General features: G+C 43.7%; 1 protein-coding gene across 1 annotated transcript in view; it reads left to right on the top strand.

Moving 5' to 3' along the window:
* The first annotated feature begins 4,032 nt into the window (after nt 1-4,032).
* Nucleotides 4,033-16,265, top strand: part of LOC126355569 (pickpocket protein 28-like) — a 137,653-nt gene continuing 125,420 nt past the window's right edge. Inside the window, exons 1-2 of the mRNA XM_050005931.1 lie at nt 4,033-4,037; nt 8,927-9,010. Of these exons, the coding sequence (XP_049861888.1) occupies nt 4,033-4,037; nt 8,927-9,010 (89 nt within the window). The remainder of the gene's footprint in view (nt 4,038-8,926; nt 9,011-16,265) is intronic.

Raw genomic sequence — 16,265 nt, 5'->3', positions numbered from 1 at the left:
AAAACAAATAAAAAATGAAAAGAGCATGAAAGTCGCATAATTATATTTGATATAGTCTTAAACAAACATAGTACCTTGTAGTAACTGTTACTATACGTAAGTATTATGTTTGTTTAACGCTGTATCCAATGTAATTTCACGACTATCACGTTTTTGCTCTATTTTTTTAAAAGTTTTTACTGTAGTGTGTAGTACATTTTTAGATGCACTTGAAAATGGACAGTGTCTGAAATTAGTAGTGCAAATAAAGTAATTTAAAACACTGCCTGGTGAAATCAATCATTTTTGAAAAAAAAGAAGACATTCAGTATCGGTGTTGATCCACCCCACACATTGCAACTTGTTTGCATCCACCTTGATTTTTGTCGAGTGGGCGGTCGATACATTAATGCCCGAGCCTGTCACACTCACTGATGCCGGACTTCCTGAGACCGGTCAGTTTGTGATGCACTGCTAGTTTCAACTGGTTCCAAGCATGTTCAGCTGAGGCCATGTCAGCAGCTACTGGGGGCCATTCCAATCGCTTTCGTGCTGACCTCGTGAAGAGTGAGTCCCTGAGAATTGCATTGGTACCTGGCCACTACTGTAATCTTTTACGATTGATCCTGTGCTCATCTGCGACAAGAACCAGATACCATTGGCCAAGTTTGTATTTTTGTGGCTCACCTTCTTTGCGCTGCAAGATGCTGTGGGTTTTATGCTGTTGTTGGTAAAAGGCAATTGGTGACAACTGACCTCGCTGAGATGGTTGCGTACTCTCTTGGAGAGTGGATCTGTTGTGCCCTCCTTGTTTAACTTACAAACCATCTGAGTTAATCAATGAAGCGTCTTTGCAGTTCACTTTTGTACGTTTTCCTTGAATAACTCTGAAACAGTAGCCTCCATTGAAAATCTATGTTGTTACAGAATTTAACTACATTAAATTTCCTACAAAAAGGTCCTGTTTATTTTTTCTGTAGCGCTAATAGTTTGAACGTAGCGAGCGAGAGAACATGAAAATATCGCCTGTGGTTTTTGAAGGCGCTGTGGATTGTATAAAACCTAAAGCTAGGTACAGCTGTATCACCCTTTATGTAAGTAACAGTCATTCGTTGATGATTGTTGACAAAGCACGTTCAAGTGAACTGCACTGAGAATGCACGTATTGTTTCTATCTCCATTACACTTTTACCTCCATTAGACAGGCAGTCAAGGTAGCACTGAGAAAGAGATTTCAGATAAAAAACATACTTATTAAGCAAGTTAAGAGAAAGATTTAAAACATTTCTTAGTAGAAGTTTATTATAAGACAACTATGTTTAAAATACTGAGCAGAGGGTACCCCACAGTATATCTTCTCTGGAGACGCAAAAGAAGATCAAAAAATAATTTCTAGGGACAGTTTAAGTGGTTGCGCGTGAGGCCACGTTATCTTCAATACTGTGCACAGTCCAAGTAAATTGTACGCCGTGGAAACTTGCAGGTGTTTATTAAACAGACCTATATCTAATGGATAACAAAGAAATAAGCAGAAAAACTATATTTCCAGACCTATTATGATTTAAAAGTTATCAGAATTGCCGTGGTGGACCAGGTGTAAATGGAAGAACATAATTACCAAACTAGAATTTTATGATGAAACAAAGCCTAATGTCTATATATCTGGAATATGCAAACAGTGGTGGGTGGGAATTAGTAATTTATGTACCACTTGTAAATGGTATGGTTTCCACCTAGCCATATTGACATATGGGTGTATAACTTGAATGTAAAATAACTCGTTCGATAGAAATACGAATAATCGAATAATTATTCGTGACTGTTGGTATGAAATGTGCATTCAATTTTCTCAAGATGGCTCTACGCTGGTGATATCACGCCATTCAACAAACTATCTGAAACAGTTTTTCGTAATGGGTATCACTTCTTCGTCAGGGCTTAAAAATAGTGCCTTACGTCACTTTATATGACTAAGTATCTAGCAAAATGTCATAAGCATCTGTACCATCAGAAGGTAGCCATTCGTCACGATTGATGAAGCTGCAGCCAGGAAAACTTCGAGAACAACGGAAACAATTCTTTTAGTATTCTTGCAACAAGCTGGGAGTGCCTGAAGTAATCATTTATACGATTTTATAGCTGTTCCTCCGATTCTCGACCACCAAAATGTTACTGGTTCCACACGTTGCTGCTTCGGATAACACATATTCTGAAATTGTCGTGTGGTTATTCTTTGTATTGTAAGTACCATCAAATAATTATCTACATATTTATGGTCTATTTGAATACTGTATGGTATTGTTGAATGGCGATGAAATTTATTCGAAAAGTTCGATAGAAGAGTTGAAACAATAGTGAAAGGGGAAATAACCCGGTAACTATTGTAAGGCCATCAGTAACATTGTAACGTGACAACGTTCGAAGTACGAGAGCCCTACAGAATCACACTTGCTGGTTATCTGACATTACCATTTCGTTTCTAATGTACAACACTGCCTGAAAAAAAAAGTTGAGCACACAGAATGAGAGGGGGAAAGATAAGGAACTTCACAAGTTGAGAAAGAATGTAATGTTAATCCAGTGATTACAAATGAGTCAAAATTACAAAGAACTTGGTATAATGACCCCGCTTATCAGGACGACGATACACCCCTTTTAGCCTGAACGCAGGCACGGATTCACTTGAGAATGGTGTCATAGAGCGTTGTATCCTCTCCTGAGGCAAGCTGGCCCACAACTGTTATAACTGCCCCTAAATTATAGATAGTGGCTCTGGGATGGAGTTGATGACCAAGCCACCCCCACATATGTTATATCGGGGACAGATCTGGGGATATTGCTGAGCAATAAATTATCTCAGGATGACGCAGACGCTAATAGAGACGCGAACAATGTCTTGAAAATTAGCACCACGGTACTGTCGAATAGGAAGTAATACATGGGGACGCCGGATATCAGTAATGAGACGTGGTGCTGTAAGAGTTCCCTCAGTCACTACCGGACATGACCTAAAGTCATAACCAATTGCTCTATACAACATGACACCCAGGAGTAAGACCGCTGTGTCTCTCCAAACATTGAAAGAATGAGATCGCTCCGCAACTTGTCAACCTACTCGCTGATTATGGTCGTCAGTGGTAGTGCAGAGTCGCGACTCATCGGTGAACACAATGTGTTGACATTCATCAGCAGTCCATGCTTCCCATTCACGGCACCGCTCCAGAGGCAGTTGTTTATGTTGTCGTGTTAACGGCAGCCTAAGCGTGGGATCCTAATACACAAGTCCGGCTGCCGGTAAACTCCGTCCAGTGGAGCGAGATGACGCAAATTGTTGTTGGGAATCCATTACTTGTCCTAGGATGGCAGCCGCAGTTTCGATGCGAAGGAGTTACAATGTGCTTGGTGGACAATACGGCGGACCATCCTTGTGGCGATCCGATGTGGCCGCTCGGGACCTTGACGACAATTAAGCCCGCCCTCACGTTGCCAATCAGTCCAACATCGGCCCACTGTCACATCCGAAACCCTCACACATGACGACAATTAAGCCCGCCCTCACGTTGCCAATCAGTCCAACATCGGCCCACTGTCACATCCGAAACCCTCACACATCCAGATAGTGCACGATTCGACCACTCGGCCAAATAGAGATCTACAATGAGCCTTCTTTCAACCTCTGTCAGTTTGCGGTAACGCTGTCTCATAGGAGTATACGGCATCCCCGTGTTCTTCACAGTGGTCACTCGTTTGTTCACGCCCCATGTATACTGTACCAGGTGTGGTAACGACTCTAATTACAAACAACAATGGTGCACTCTGGTGGACATCCTACCTGTCACAAAGGATTCCAGCTCTGATAGTTTACATACGCGTCGATGGATGGTTGTGTGTGTGTTGTGTGTGTGTGTGTGTGTGTGTGTGTGTGTGTGTGTGTGTGTGTGTACGAAGTTACATTGACTTCCGGCCACGTCTTCTGGGTGTTCCACTGTTTTTGTCAGGCTATGTGTGTATGTTCCATGTACACTAATTAATGTCATGTTTGGATCAGCGAACATGAGGTAACAGGCTGTAAGCAGAACATGTGAATGTGAGGGCTGTAGCACAGATGTTACGTACCACCACTCTAAGATAAGGCCGAACGATGATCCATGGTGACAAACAAGACTGAAGTTTAGCAGGACAACATGAAAGGATAAAGTACAAAAATAAAAATTACCTTCATTAACACATTACATAAGATAAAATTAAACGACCTACCTTAGTATCAAAAACTAATGTGTATCATAAACCTTAATGTAATATGAAAAAGAAAGCTAATTAAGTCACGAACTACATTTTCTGGTAAAGTATATCATTTTGTGCCCCCAACAGTCATGTTGGCAGGCGACGAGGTATATGTGTCCTGACTGTGTTACTTTAGACACACAGTATTCGAGTCACAGAGATGCAGAATGGAACACCAAGCACATGTCGATGGCAAACTGTTGTCAGAATCACCGGCAGATTAATGGCCAGCCATAGTTAATCTGCGAGGGCTGCGGAAAACACTCCAGGGGAAGAAAAGACATTCAGCAAGAATGTGGGTAAGATAAAGACCTGCCCGGGTCATAATCTTATCTTAAATTCTTGAAATTTCTCAACATAGTCTTCAAGAAGTTGCCGGCCGTTGTGACCAAGCGGTTCTAAGCCGTTTAGTCCGGAACCGCGCTGCTGCTGCGGTCGCAGGTTCGAATCCTGCCTTGGGCATGGATGTCTGTGCTATCCTTAGGTTAGTTAGGTTTAAGTAGTTCTAAGTCTAGGGGACTGATGGCCTCAGATGTTAAGTCCCATAGTGCTCAGAGCCATTTGATCAATTTTTTTTAAATAAGCTGCACAAACTTGGGTCACGATGTGATAATTTCTGTAGCCCACTCGCGAAACACTTTTTTTGAGTTTGTACCATCCACCGCAGGACAGCTGTGTACATTGCTGTCCTCAGTGAAAGGCGAGAAAAATAACACGATATGTTGAATGGAACCTGCAGTCTAACAAGAAAGACGGAAGTAGTGAGCAGTAGCAGAAATGAGAACAGCAAGAAACTTAAATTCAGAGTTGGTGATCACAAATTACACGAAGTTAACGAATTCTGCTATAATGGAAACAAAATAATACAAGACACACATAGCAAGGAGGACATAAAAGGAGACTAGCGTAGGCATAGAGGGCATTCATAGCGAAGAGAAGTCTGTTGGTGTCAGATATAGGCCTTAATTCGAGGAAGAAATTTCTGAGAATGTACGTTTGGAGCACAGCGTTGTATGGTAGTAAACATGGACCCTGGGAAAAATGGAACAGAAGAGAATAGAAGCATTGAAGATGTGGGACTTTAGTAGAATGTTGAAAATTAGGTGGAATGATAAGGTAGGAAACGAGAAGGTTCTCCGCAGAATCGGCGAGGAAAGGAATATATGGAAAACATTAACAAGAAGAAGGGACAGTGTGGTGCGACATCAGTTAAGAAATCAGGGAATAACTTCCATGGTACTGGAGGGGACAGCGGAAGCAAAGAAACTATAGAGGAAAACAGAGACTGGAATACACCCATCAAATAGAAATACACCAAGATGTATGTCAAAAGTGCTACTCGGAGATGAAAAGGTTGGCACCGAAGACAAGTTCGTGGCAGGCCGCATCAGATTGGTCAGAATTATGATGACTGAAAAAAAAATCTAATGGTGACAATGCTATTTCGAAAGCAAAATATGAGAAGCTGACAGAGATGTCCATCACTCTATGATAGACGAGTCGGTACAGATCATCAGTCAGAAAACCAATGCAAATGCGCTTAGAGGAATTTTGGAGACGAGATCAATTTATGTTTGCTATCATTATCGTGGTGGATTCACCCTGTGATCGGTAATCAGTCTTGATCTGTCCAGATACAGAGATTGGTAGAAAAATGTTCTTCAGGTACAGGATAAAACCACTGAAACTATAGCAAGCTATTGTGGGATTATTTTATCTATCGTGGTCACAGATCACATTAGGGGACGGGAAGTATGGCCATTTGATCTGTTTCTAAGGTGTTCAATTGTTGCATTAGGAGGTAGCAAGTATGGCCAGTTCGATTGTTTCTAAGCTGGTCCATTGTTGTACGATTTATCCTCTTAGGTATTAGCTCGTCTCGGTAACTAAGAAATATATGCGGTAGTAAATTTCAGTACATTAGACTAGCATTGAGAGTATACCCTATGTGTGATATTAGAATGCATTCGTGATACGACGGACTTAAGCAGCAGGCCAAGTGAGTGTATGTGACTGCAACCGGTCAGCGTGTGGCACTGGAATTCAGAGCTTCATGAATGGGTATCGCAGGCGAGGGGGGGGGGGGGGGGGCGGCCAGTCACCTCTGAGTTGTTTATGGGGCAGCCCGAGATCAAGGCGAATGGATGAGCGAGTTCCTCTCTTCATGGTTTACGCAAAAACTTGTGGGTAATGTCGACCCTTGATGGCCGCAATGTTTAAGAGAGTTGGTCATTGAATCCAGCCAAAATCAGGTTAGACGGAATGCATTAATGCCACCATTTTCTTTATATAATTGAGATGAGCTCATCGGATCACGGTTCTGGCGAATTAATTAAATACGTCGATGATGTTGTTGTGGCCTTCAGTTCAGAGACTGGTTAGGTGCAGCTCTCCATGCTACTGTATTTTGTGCCTGCTTCATTTCCAAGTAACTACTGCAGCATACATTCTTCTGAATTTGCTTAGTGTGTTCATATCTTCGTCTCCCTATACAATTTTTACCCTCCACGCTGTCCTCCAATACTAAATTGGTGATCCCTTGATGCCTCAGAACATGTCCTACCAATCGATCCTTTTTCCTAGACAAGTTGTGCCACAGATTCCTATTGTCTCCAGTTCTATTCAGTACCTCCTCATTAGTTACGTGATCTACCCATCTAATCTTCAGAATTATTCTGTAGCACCACATTTCGAAAGCTTCTATTTTCTTCTTGTCTAAACTATTTATTGCAGTGTAAACGGATCTGCTGCTGAGCAGGATTGAGTGTAAGCATGTGTGATCTGTCTCTGAGACATCAGTGACGCCCTGTCACTGTTTAGTTGAGAATCATTCGTATTACCCCATCAGGATGTTCTTAGGAGTGGTGTTCCATAAGTAATTTTTTCTGAAATCAGGTAGATTTTATTCTGGATTTCAGTACATGATGTTATTCTCCACTCTCCTGGGCACAATACTCTGGTTTTCAATACAAATCGACTGTCTTACGCCACCTTACTGGGAGGGCCTATATACCTGCATAGAACCAATCTACTGGTCGACATCAATGCTGCATCAATGAACTCCCCATCAACCACATACTGCTTCCCGCAGAGTACATCCTTCACTGTGCCAAACAGATGGAAATCATAAGGTGCGAGATCCGGACTATAGGATGGATGAGGAAGAACAGTCCAATGAAGTTTTATGAGCTACTCGCTGGTGGACAAAATTGTGTGAGGGTCTGCATTGTCATGGGGAGGGAAAAATTCGTTCGCATTTCCTTGGTGATGAACACGTTGAAGTGGTTTCTTCAATTTCCTGAGGGTAGCACAATAAACTTCGGAGTTGATTGTTGCACAATAAACTTCGGAGTTGATTGTTGCACCATAAGGGAGCGTATTAAGCAGAAAAACTCCTTCAGAGCCACAGAAGACTGTGTCCATGACTTTATTGGCTCAGGGTACGGCTTTGAACTTTTTCTTCGGAGGAGAAGTGGTGTGGGGTCACTCGACGAATTGACGATTTGTTTACGGTTCCAAGTGATGGACTCGTGTCATGTCCCGTGACGACGTTCGACAAAAAATGGCACGATCAGCGTCGTAACATGAAAGCAGTTCTGGACAGATGGTCCTTCGTCGTTGTTTATGGTCTTCTGACAGGCGCCGAGGAACCCAACGGCCACAGACGTAGCGTAGTCCAACTGGTGGACGACTGTGTCAGCACCACTAACAAGACATACAGTCGTGCACCGAGGTGTATGAGTGTGATACGTCGCGATGACGACGGACGGTTTCCCAACATCTCACCGTACTTTTTTTCACTGTCAAATCTCCGTAGAAATTCCGAAAACGCCTATGAATGTCTGATATGCTCCGGTTTTCCGCCAAAAGAAACCCAGTTTCCCAGCTTGGAACGAACGTCCCTTACAGACGCCTCTTTGGAGGCTAGGTATAGCACCAAATGGCTCTGAGCTCTATGGGACTTAACTTCTGAGGTCATCAGTCCCCTAGAACTTAGAACTACGTAAACCTAACTAACCTAAGGACATGACACACTTTCATGCCCGCGGCAGGATTCGAACCTGCTACCGTAGCGGTCGCGCATTTCCAGACTTAGCGCCTAGAACCGCTCGGCCACCTCGGCCGGCCTAGATATAGCACCGCCACCAATCGGAACTTCACGGAACTATAGTGACTGATGCGGGGATATCCCACGATGTCCCACAACATATTCCGTACTTTTTCAACGGAAATTGGTCGAGAAAACAAATATGCTGCATTACTAATTGAACGCCCCTCGTGCAGATTACAGCAGAGTACAATGCATAAGTGATTCCTCCGAAGTTTCATTGTAAGCGAGTATTAAAGTATAGGAGAGAGCCCAATTTCTTAGAAATGGAGTGGTTTTGACACCAGACCCACATCTGGTGACCTGGCAGTGGCTACCTCGAGGCTTGGACAATTCAGCGAGTATCGTAGCTTTAGGACAGTGTCCACGTTTGGCGCTTCCTTATGACGAGGCGCGCTGTGATTGGTGGCCTCCTTTGCAGCGGGTGCCGCCGTGGCAGCCAGCGTCGCCGCCGCAGCCACCGTCGGTGCCCTGGGTGGGCTGCAGTCTGGTGCAGCCGTCCCTGTCGCCGCCGCCGCTCTCGCCGCTGCCCTCCGGTCGGCTGGCACGCTGGAGCCGCGGCGCGCGCGAGTACTGCCAGGCCAGCACCCTGCACGGCCTCAAGTACGTCGGCGACAACCACTTGCACCTGGCCGAGAGGTAAGCGGGCACCTCTGCAAAAACTGATTGTCGTCATCTGTATCGACACATCGTTGCTTCTTCGACTTTAAACCTCTAGGAAAATAATTTACTTATATATTATTTAGTCATTATTCTTCAGTTACTGGACACGGATTCCCTTCGTGCGCCAACCTCTTCATCTAGGAGTAGCACTTGCACCTTCCATTACTCAGTTATTTACTGGATGTATTACAATCTCTGTGATGTCTCAACAGATGTCCTAACAGCCTGTCCCTTCAAAAAATGTGTGTGAAATCTTACGGGACTTAACTGCTAAGGTCATTAGTCCCTAAGCTTACACACTACTTAACCTAAATTGTCATAAGGACAAACACACACACCCATGCCCGAGGGACTACTCGAACCTCCGCCGGGATCAGCCGCACAGTCCATGACTGCAGCGCCTTAGACCGCTCGGCTACCTGTCCCTTCTTCTTGTCAGTATTTTCCATATATTCCTTTCCTCGCAGATTCTTAGGAGAACCTCCTAGTTTCTTATTAGCCCACCTAATTTTCGAAATTCTTCTCTAATGCCATATCCCAAATGCTTCAAATCTCTTCTTTTCCGTTTCCTCACAGTCCATGTTTCACTTCCATAAAATGCTATGCTTCAAACATATATTCTCTGAAATGTCTTCCTCAAACTGATTCCTACACTATGTGATCAAAAGTATCCGGACAATTGGTTGTAAATGACTTACAAGTTCGTGGCGCCCTCCATCGGTAATGCAGGAATTCAGTATGGAGTTGGTCCACCCTTAGCCTTGATGACAGCTTAAACTCCTGCAGGCATTCTTTCAGTCAGGTGCTGGAAGGTTTCTTAGCGAATGGCAGGCCATTATTCACGCAGTGCTGCACTGAGGAGAGGTATCGATGTGGGTCGGTGAGGCCTGGCACGACGTCGGCGTTCCAAAACATCCCAAAGGTGTTCCATAGGGTTCAGGTCAGGACTCTGTGAAGGCCAGTCCATTACAGGGATGTTATTGTCGTGTGACCACTCCTTAGCCGAGTGGTCTAAGGTGCTGAAGTCATGGACTGTGCCGTTGGTTCGGAGGTTCGAGTCCTCCCTCGGGCATGGGTATGTGTCTTTGTCCTTAGGATAATTGAGGTTAAGTAGTGTATAAGCTTATGGACTGATGACCTTAGCAGTTAAGTCCCATAAGATTTCACACACATTTGAACATTTTTGTGACCATTCCGCCACAGGCCGTGCATTATGAACAAGGTGCTCGATCGTGTTGAAAGAAGCAGTCGCCAACCACGAATTGCTCTTCAATAGTGGGAAGCAAGAAGGTGCTTAAAACATCAGTGTAATCCTGTGGTGTGACAGTGCCACGCAAAACAATAAGGGGTGCAAGCCCCCTCCATGAAAAACACGACCATACCATAACACCACCGCTTCCGAATTTTATTGTTGGCACTACACACGCTGGCAGATGGCGTTCACCATGAATTCGGCATACCTACATCCTGCTATCGCAAAATCTAAGGTTTTCCTGCCGTTTGTTAAAAATGTAACGGAAAGAATAGGGAGGATCTTGACGAAGCGGAATATTACCGTAATTTACAAGCCCATCAGGAAGATGCAGGAATACTTTAAGCCTGCCAAGGACGCTCGCAAACCACTGGTAAAAGCTGGAGTGTATAGGATCCCATGCAGCTGTGGTGTTTATGTGTGTACCACCAAAAGAACTATTTCTAAACGTTTGGAAGAGCATAAGGGAAATTGTAGAAGAGGAGAAACGGAACGATCAGCTGTTGCGGAGCATGCTTTCCAGCCAGGGAACAACAACATTCGTTTCGAGGAGACGCAAGTACTAGCGGCCACAAGCGGATATTACGAAAGGCTCTACAGGGAGGCAATCGAAATCTCTAAACACCCAAATAATTTCAACCGAAAGGAGGAGGGTGTGAAATTAAACGGTATATGGATGCCGGTGTCAAAGAAGATGTGTACCACCCGTCCACTACTGGGTGATGGCAACGGCGATCGACGGCGGCGGACAGCGGCCAATTGCACTGACGTTTTCAAAACACGTGACACCACGCCACGGCGTGGGAGCGCGCGCACACGGAATTTAGCGGCAGTCAGTAGCGAGCCAGTGGGTGTGTTGGACCTTCCATTGAGCTACGGACCCCCTTGAAGATGTCTCCCGCAGTCGGAGACGAAACGTTGGGAATCGACACAGAATTCATCAACCGACCACAGCATAACAGCCCGGATAATTATAACGGACATAGTGTATCTTTGATATCAGTATATGTCTCTTCGTCGGAAATGTCCTTTTTGTCAGTGCTGGTCTGCTTTTTGTGTCCTCCTTGCTCCATTCGTCATGGGTTCTTTTGCTTCCAATGTAGCAGAATTCAATGACTTCTTCTCTTTCGTGATCACTAATTTTCATGTTAGTTTTCTCTTGTTTTCACTTCCGCTGTTGCTCATTATTTTCTTCGGTTTACTTTCAATGCTTATTCTTTATTGATTACATTGTTCATTCCATTCAACATGTCTTGTATTTCTTTTTAATTTTCACCGAGGATAGCAGTGTCATGAGCGAATCTTATCACTGATATCCTTTCATGCAGAAATTTAATCCCACTCTTCAGCCTTTCTTTTAGTATCGTCATTGCTTCCTCGGTGTATTTGTTGAAGAGCAGGAGCGAAACAGTGCATCCATATCCTTAAGGACTGGTCGAAGCTCAACATTGTCTTGCCGGGCAGTTAGGCTCTGAAGTTACAGAAAAAGTCTACAGATTGATGTCTTCTGGAAGTTTCTAATTCAGAAACATTTCTATATAATACTGCAGTACGAAAGCATAGATAAAAGCTAGCATCCTAGCATCTTTAGGACTACTTAATGTCAGACACACACACACACACACACACACACACACACACACTAGTTTCCGCATTATTATCAACACTAGACCAATCATTTAGGCAACTACCATTGTTCTCTCCATACGCCCCTTTTGCCACACGACTGAATATACTACTCTTATTTCCAAAAAATACGCTCAAAATAATTTTAAATAACTTCTGCCATAATTACATTTTATCCAGCCATGTAATTACTTGTATCAGATAAAAATATTTATATGCAGTAGAAGCAGTGGTTTTATATATCCGAAAAACCACCTGTGATACACTTGGTCTAGGGGTAGCAATTCCGAGAGTTAACCAAACCGTCATGAGTCCGGGTTCCAATCTCGCCACTGTTTAAGTTTTGAATGACATTCATCAGCAATAGCGGTCGAAAGCTTCTGGCATAAGTAGTCACCCTCGTTCTGCTACAGACCTTGTCAGAGAGGGTGGAGGAGCGGATAAAGTTTCAGGGCACTCTTCTGCCCTAGCGGTAGGACACTGCTCTTAAAAGGCGAAAGAATCAGCAACGGTCGACGCCATAAGGATGCAGAAGGCCACGTAAACCACTGCATTAAAGACGTATAATGTGTATCCACAAAGCATGTGGTCTCCAACTGAAAAAGCGTCATTATCTCTCCAGTGGCTAAAGATTCGGGTCTAGTTCCCCATTCGGAGCTCCGGGAGGAGACTGCGTAAGAAAAAGATTGAGTAACCAACGAAAAGGCAACGTTCTAAGAGTCGGGACGTGGAATGTCAGAAGTTTGAACATCGTGTGGAACCTAGAAAATAGGAAAAGGGAAATCTAGATATAGTGGTCAGCGAAGTGCAATGGAAAGAAGATACGGATTTCTGGTCAGACGAGTATAGAGAATTATCAACAGCAGCAGAAAATGGTATAACGAAATAGGTTTCCTTGTGAGTGGGAAGGTGGGGCAGAGAGTGGGCCACTGTGAAGAGTTCAGTGACAAGGCTGTTCTCATCAAAACCGACAACAGTAGTTCAGGTATACATGCCGACGTTGCAGGGAGAAGATGAAGAGACAGAAGAAGCGTATGTGGATAGCGATCGGGTAATTCAGTACGAAAAAAAATGTCCAAATGTATGTGAAATCCTATGGGACTTAACTGCTAAGCTCATCAGTCCCTAAGCTTACAAACTACTTAACCCAAATTATCCTAAGGAGAAACACACACACCCATGCCCGAGGGAGGACTCGAACCTCCGCCGGGATCAGCCGCACAGTCCATGACTGCAGCACCCAAGACCACTCGGCTAATCCCGCGCGGCTCAGTACGTAAAAGGAGATGAAAATATAATAACGATGGAGTGATCGAATGCGGTTGTATGGAGAAGAATATTAGAATAGTTGCGCGAAAATAGGGGTTTGGCAGTAGGAATGGGTTGGGATCCATCGATCACCTAGAATGAGAACGTCGGCACGCTCCAACACTGCACGAATCACAGCTGTGCGCGGCCGGTCTAACGCGGGAGATCGGACTTGTTTGTGCAGCCTTGTTGCGATGACGATAAACGTTTCGCCCAACGACTCACTGTGCTTTGGTTCACTGTCAGGCCATTGTAGACATTCTGAAAGCGTCTAAGAATATCTGCGATGCTTGGTTTTCTGCCAACAGAAACTCTATGCAAGCTCTCTGCTTAGTAGGCAACTCCGTTACAAACACCTATCTGAAGGCTACGTACAGCGCTGCCACCTATCGGAACCTCGAGGAACTATAGGGGCTGGAGCCGGAATATTCCACGATATCCCACAACAAATTACGAATTTTTGAGCCGAAATTGGCGTAGAAAACAATTGTGGTACATTACTTATTGAACGCTCCTTATAATTCAGTTGATCGCCGACAGAAGGAAGTACAAAAATGTTCAGGAAAATTCAGGAGTCCAGAAGTACAGTTCACTAAGGAATAAAATGAATAGGAAGTGCAGGGGAGCTAAGGCTACATGGCTGCATTAACAATGTGAAGAAATCGATAAAGAAACGGCTGTCGGAAGGACTGTCTCAGCAAAAAGAAAAGTCAAGCCAACCTTCAGCGAAATTAAAAGCAAGGTGATAACATTAAGAGTGTACTAGGAATTCCACTGGTAAATTCAGAGGAGATAGCTGCTAGGTGGAAAGAGTGCACCGAACCGTCCACGAGGGAGAAGATTTGTCTGACTATGTGATAGAAGAATAAACAGTAGTAGACGGAGAAGACATAGGGGATCCAAGTGCTAGAATCAGAATTTAAAAGACCTTTGAGGGATTAAAATCGAACAAGGCAGAAAAGGTAGATAACATTCCATCGGTATTTCTAAAATCGTTTAAATAAAAGGACTATTCACGGTGATGTGTAGAATGTGTGAGATTGACGATTAAGAAAAAGGCTTTCAGAAAAACATCATCCACACAATTCGGAAGCTAGCAGGAGCCGATAAGGGCGAGAATTATCACACAATCAGCTTAACAGCTTATGCATTGAAGTTACTGACAGTAATTATTTGCAGAAGATTGGAAAAGAAAACTGATGATCTGGTACATGACTATCAGTTTGGCTTTAGGAACGGTAAATGCAGCAGAGAAGCAATTCTGAATTTTCGGCTGATAATAGAAGCAAGAAAAGCGTGCGACAATATCAAATGGTGGAAGATGTTCGAAATTTTGAGAAAAATAGGGGTAAGGTGTAGAGGAAGACGTGTTATAAGCAATATGTACAACAACCAACGGGCAACAGTAAGAGTGGAAGATCAAGAACGAAGAGCTCGGGTTAAATAGAGTGTTAGGCAGGGATGTAATATTATGTCCATACTGTTCAATCTACACGTCGAAGAAGGAATGACGGAAAAGAAAGAAAGGTTCAAGAGTGGAATAAAGTGCAGGTTGAAAGGAGATCAATGATGTGATTGGCTGATGACAATGCTGTCCTCAGTGATCGTGAAGGGGAACTATAGAATGTGTTGAATGGAGTGAACAGTCTAATGAATAACAATACGGATAGAGAATAAATCGAAGATAGACGAAGGTAATGAAAAGTAGAATAAATGAGAACAGCAGAAACTTGTCATCGGTATTTGTGATCACGAAATAGAAGAAGTTAAGGGATTTTGCTATCTAGGCAAGGACATGATCGATGCTGGACAGCGCAAGGACGACATGAAGAGAAAATAGTACTGACAAGTAGGGCATTCTGCCCAAGAGAAGTCTAGTGGTGTCAGACATAGGCCTTAATTTGACGAAGAAATTTCTGAGAATGTGTGTTTGGAGCTTAGTATTGTATAGTAAGGAAACATGGACTTCGAAAAAACCGTAACTGAAGAGAATGTAAGTGTCTGAGACACTGTGCAACAGAAGAATGTTGAAAATTAGGTGGTCTGATAAGGTAAGGAATGAAGAGTTTCTCTGCAGAATCGCAAGGAAATTAATAAGTGAAACTTCCTGCCAGATTAAAACTGTGTGTCCGACCGAGACTCGAACTCGGGATCTTTGCCTTTCGCGGGCAAGTGCTCTACCATCTGAGCTACCGTAGCACGATTCACGCCCGCTACACACAGCTTCACTTCTGCCAGTATCTCGTCTCGTACCTTCCAAACTTTACAGAAGCTCTCCTGCGAACCTTGCAGAACTAGCACTCCTGAAAGAAAGGATACAGCGGAGACATGGCTTAGCCACAGCCTGGGGGATATTTCCAGAATGAGACTTTCACTCTGCAGCGGAGTGTGCGCTGATACGAAACTTCCTGGCAGATTAAAACTGTGAGCCCGACCGAGACTCGAACTCGGGACCTTTGCCTTTGCTAAACACTGACAAGAAGGAGGGATATGATGGTAGGACATCAGTTAAGACATCATGGAATAACTTCCATGTTACTAGCTGGACCTGTACAAGGAAAAATCTGTAGGGGAAGACAGAAATTGTAATACATCCAGCAAATAATTGAGGACATAGGGTGCATTAGCTACTCGGAGATGAAAAGGTTGGATTTGCCCTGGAGGGTATTTCGTGACAGGGCGCATCAAATCAGTCAGAAGACCGATGGCTCAGAAGAAAAGGACCGATTTCACAAGGATGTTGGGCATTTTAAGTTATTACAATTTGAGTATTACAAACGTGGCGTAAGTGACGTGCACTAGCGTTTACATACTTAGAGGTCTAATTAGGCAAGGATAGGCTCCAAAATCGGTGGCGGCCTTGTGGTAGGAACCATGCTGGCATGTGTCTGAAGTAATTCAGGGAAACCAGGGAAAACTTAATTTAGGATGGCTGGATGGAGAGTATAAAATACAAGGTCAGATTATTTTAAAACTTGTTAACTCATTTGGTTTACGCTTAGTGTGTAATACTGTTTTACAAAGAAGTTACTGAAGATTGTAAAA

This window comes from Schistocerca gregaria, chromosome 3, assembly GCF_023897955.1.
Source record: "Schistocerca gregaria isolate iqSchGreg1 chromosome 3, iqSchGreg1.2, whole genome shotgun sequence".
Classification (NCBI taxonomy): domain Eukaryota; kingdom Metazoa; phylum Arthropoda; class Insecta; order Orthoptera; family Acrididae; genus Schistocerca; species Schistocerca gregaria.
Note: the sequence above shows the minus strand (reverse complement) of the source record. Positions and strands in the feature narration are given on the sequence as shown.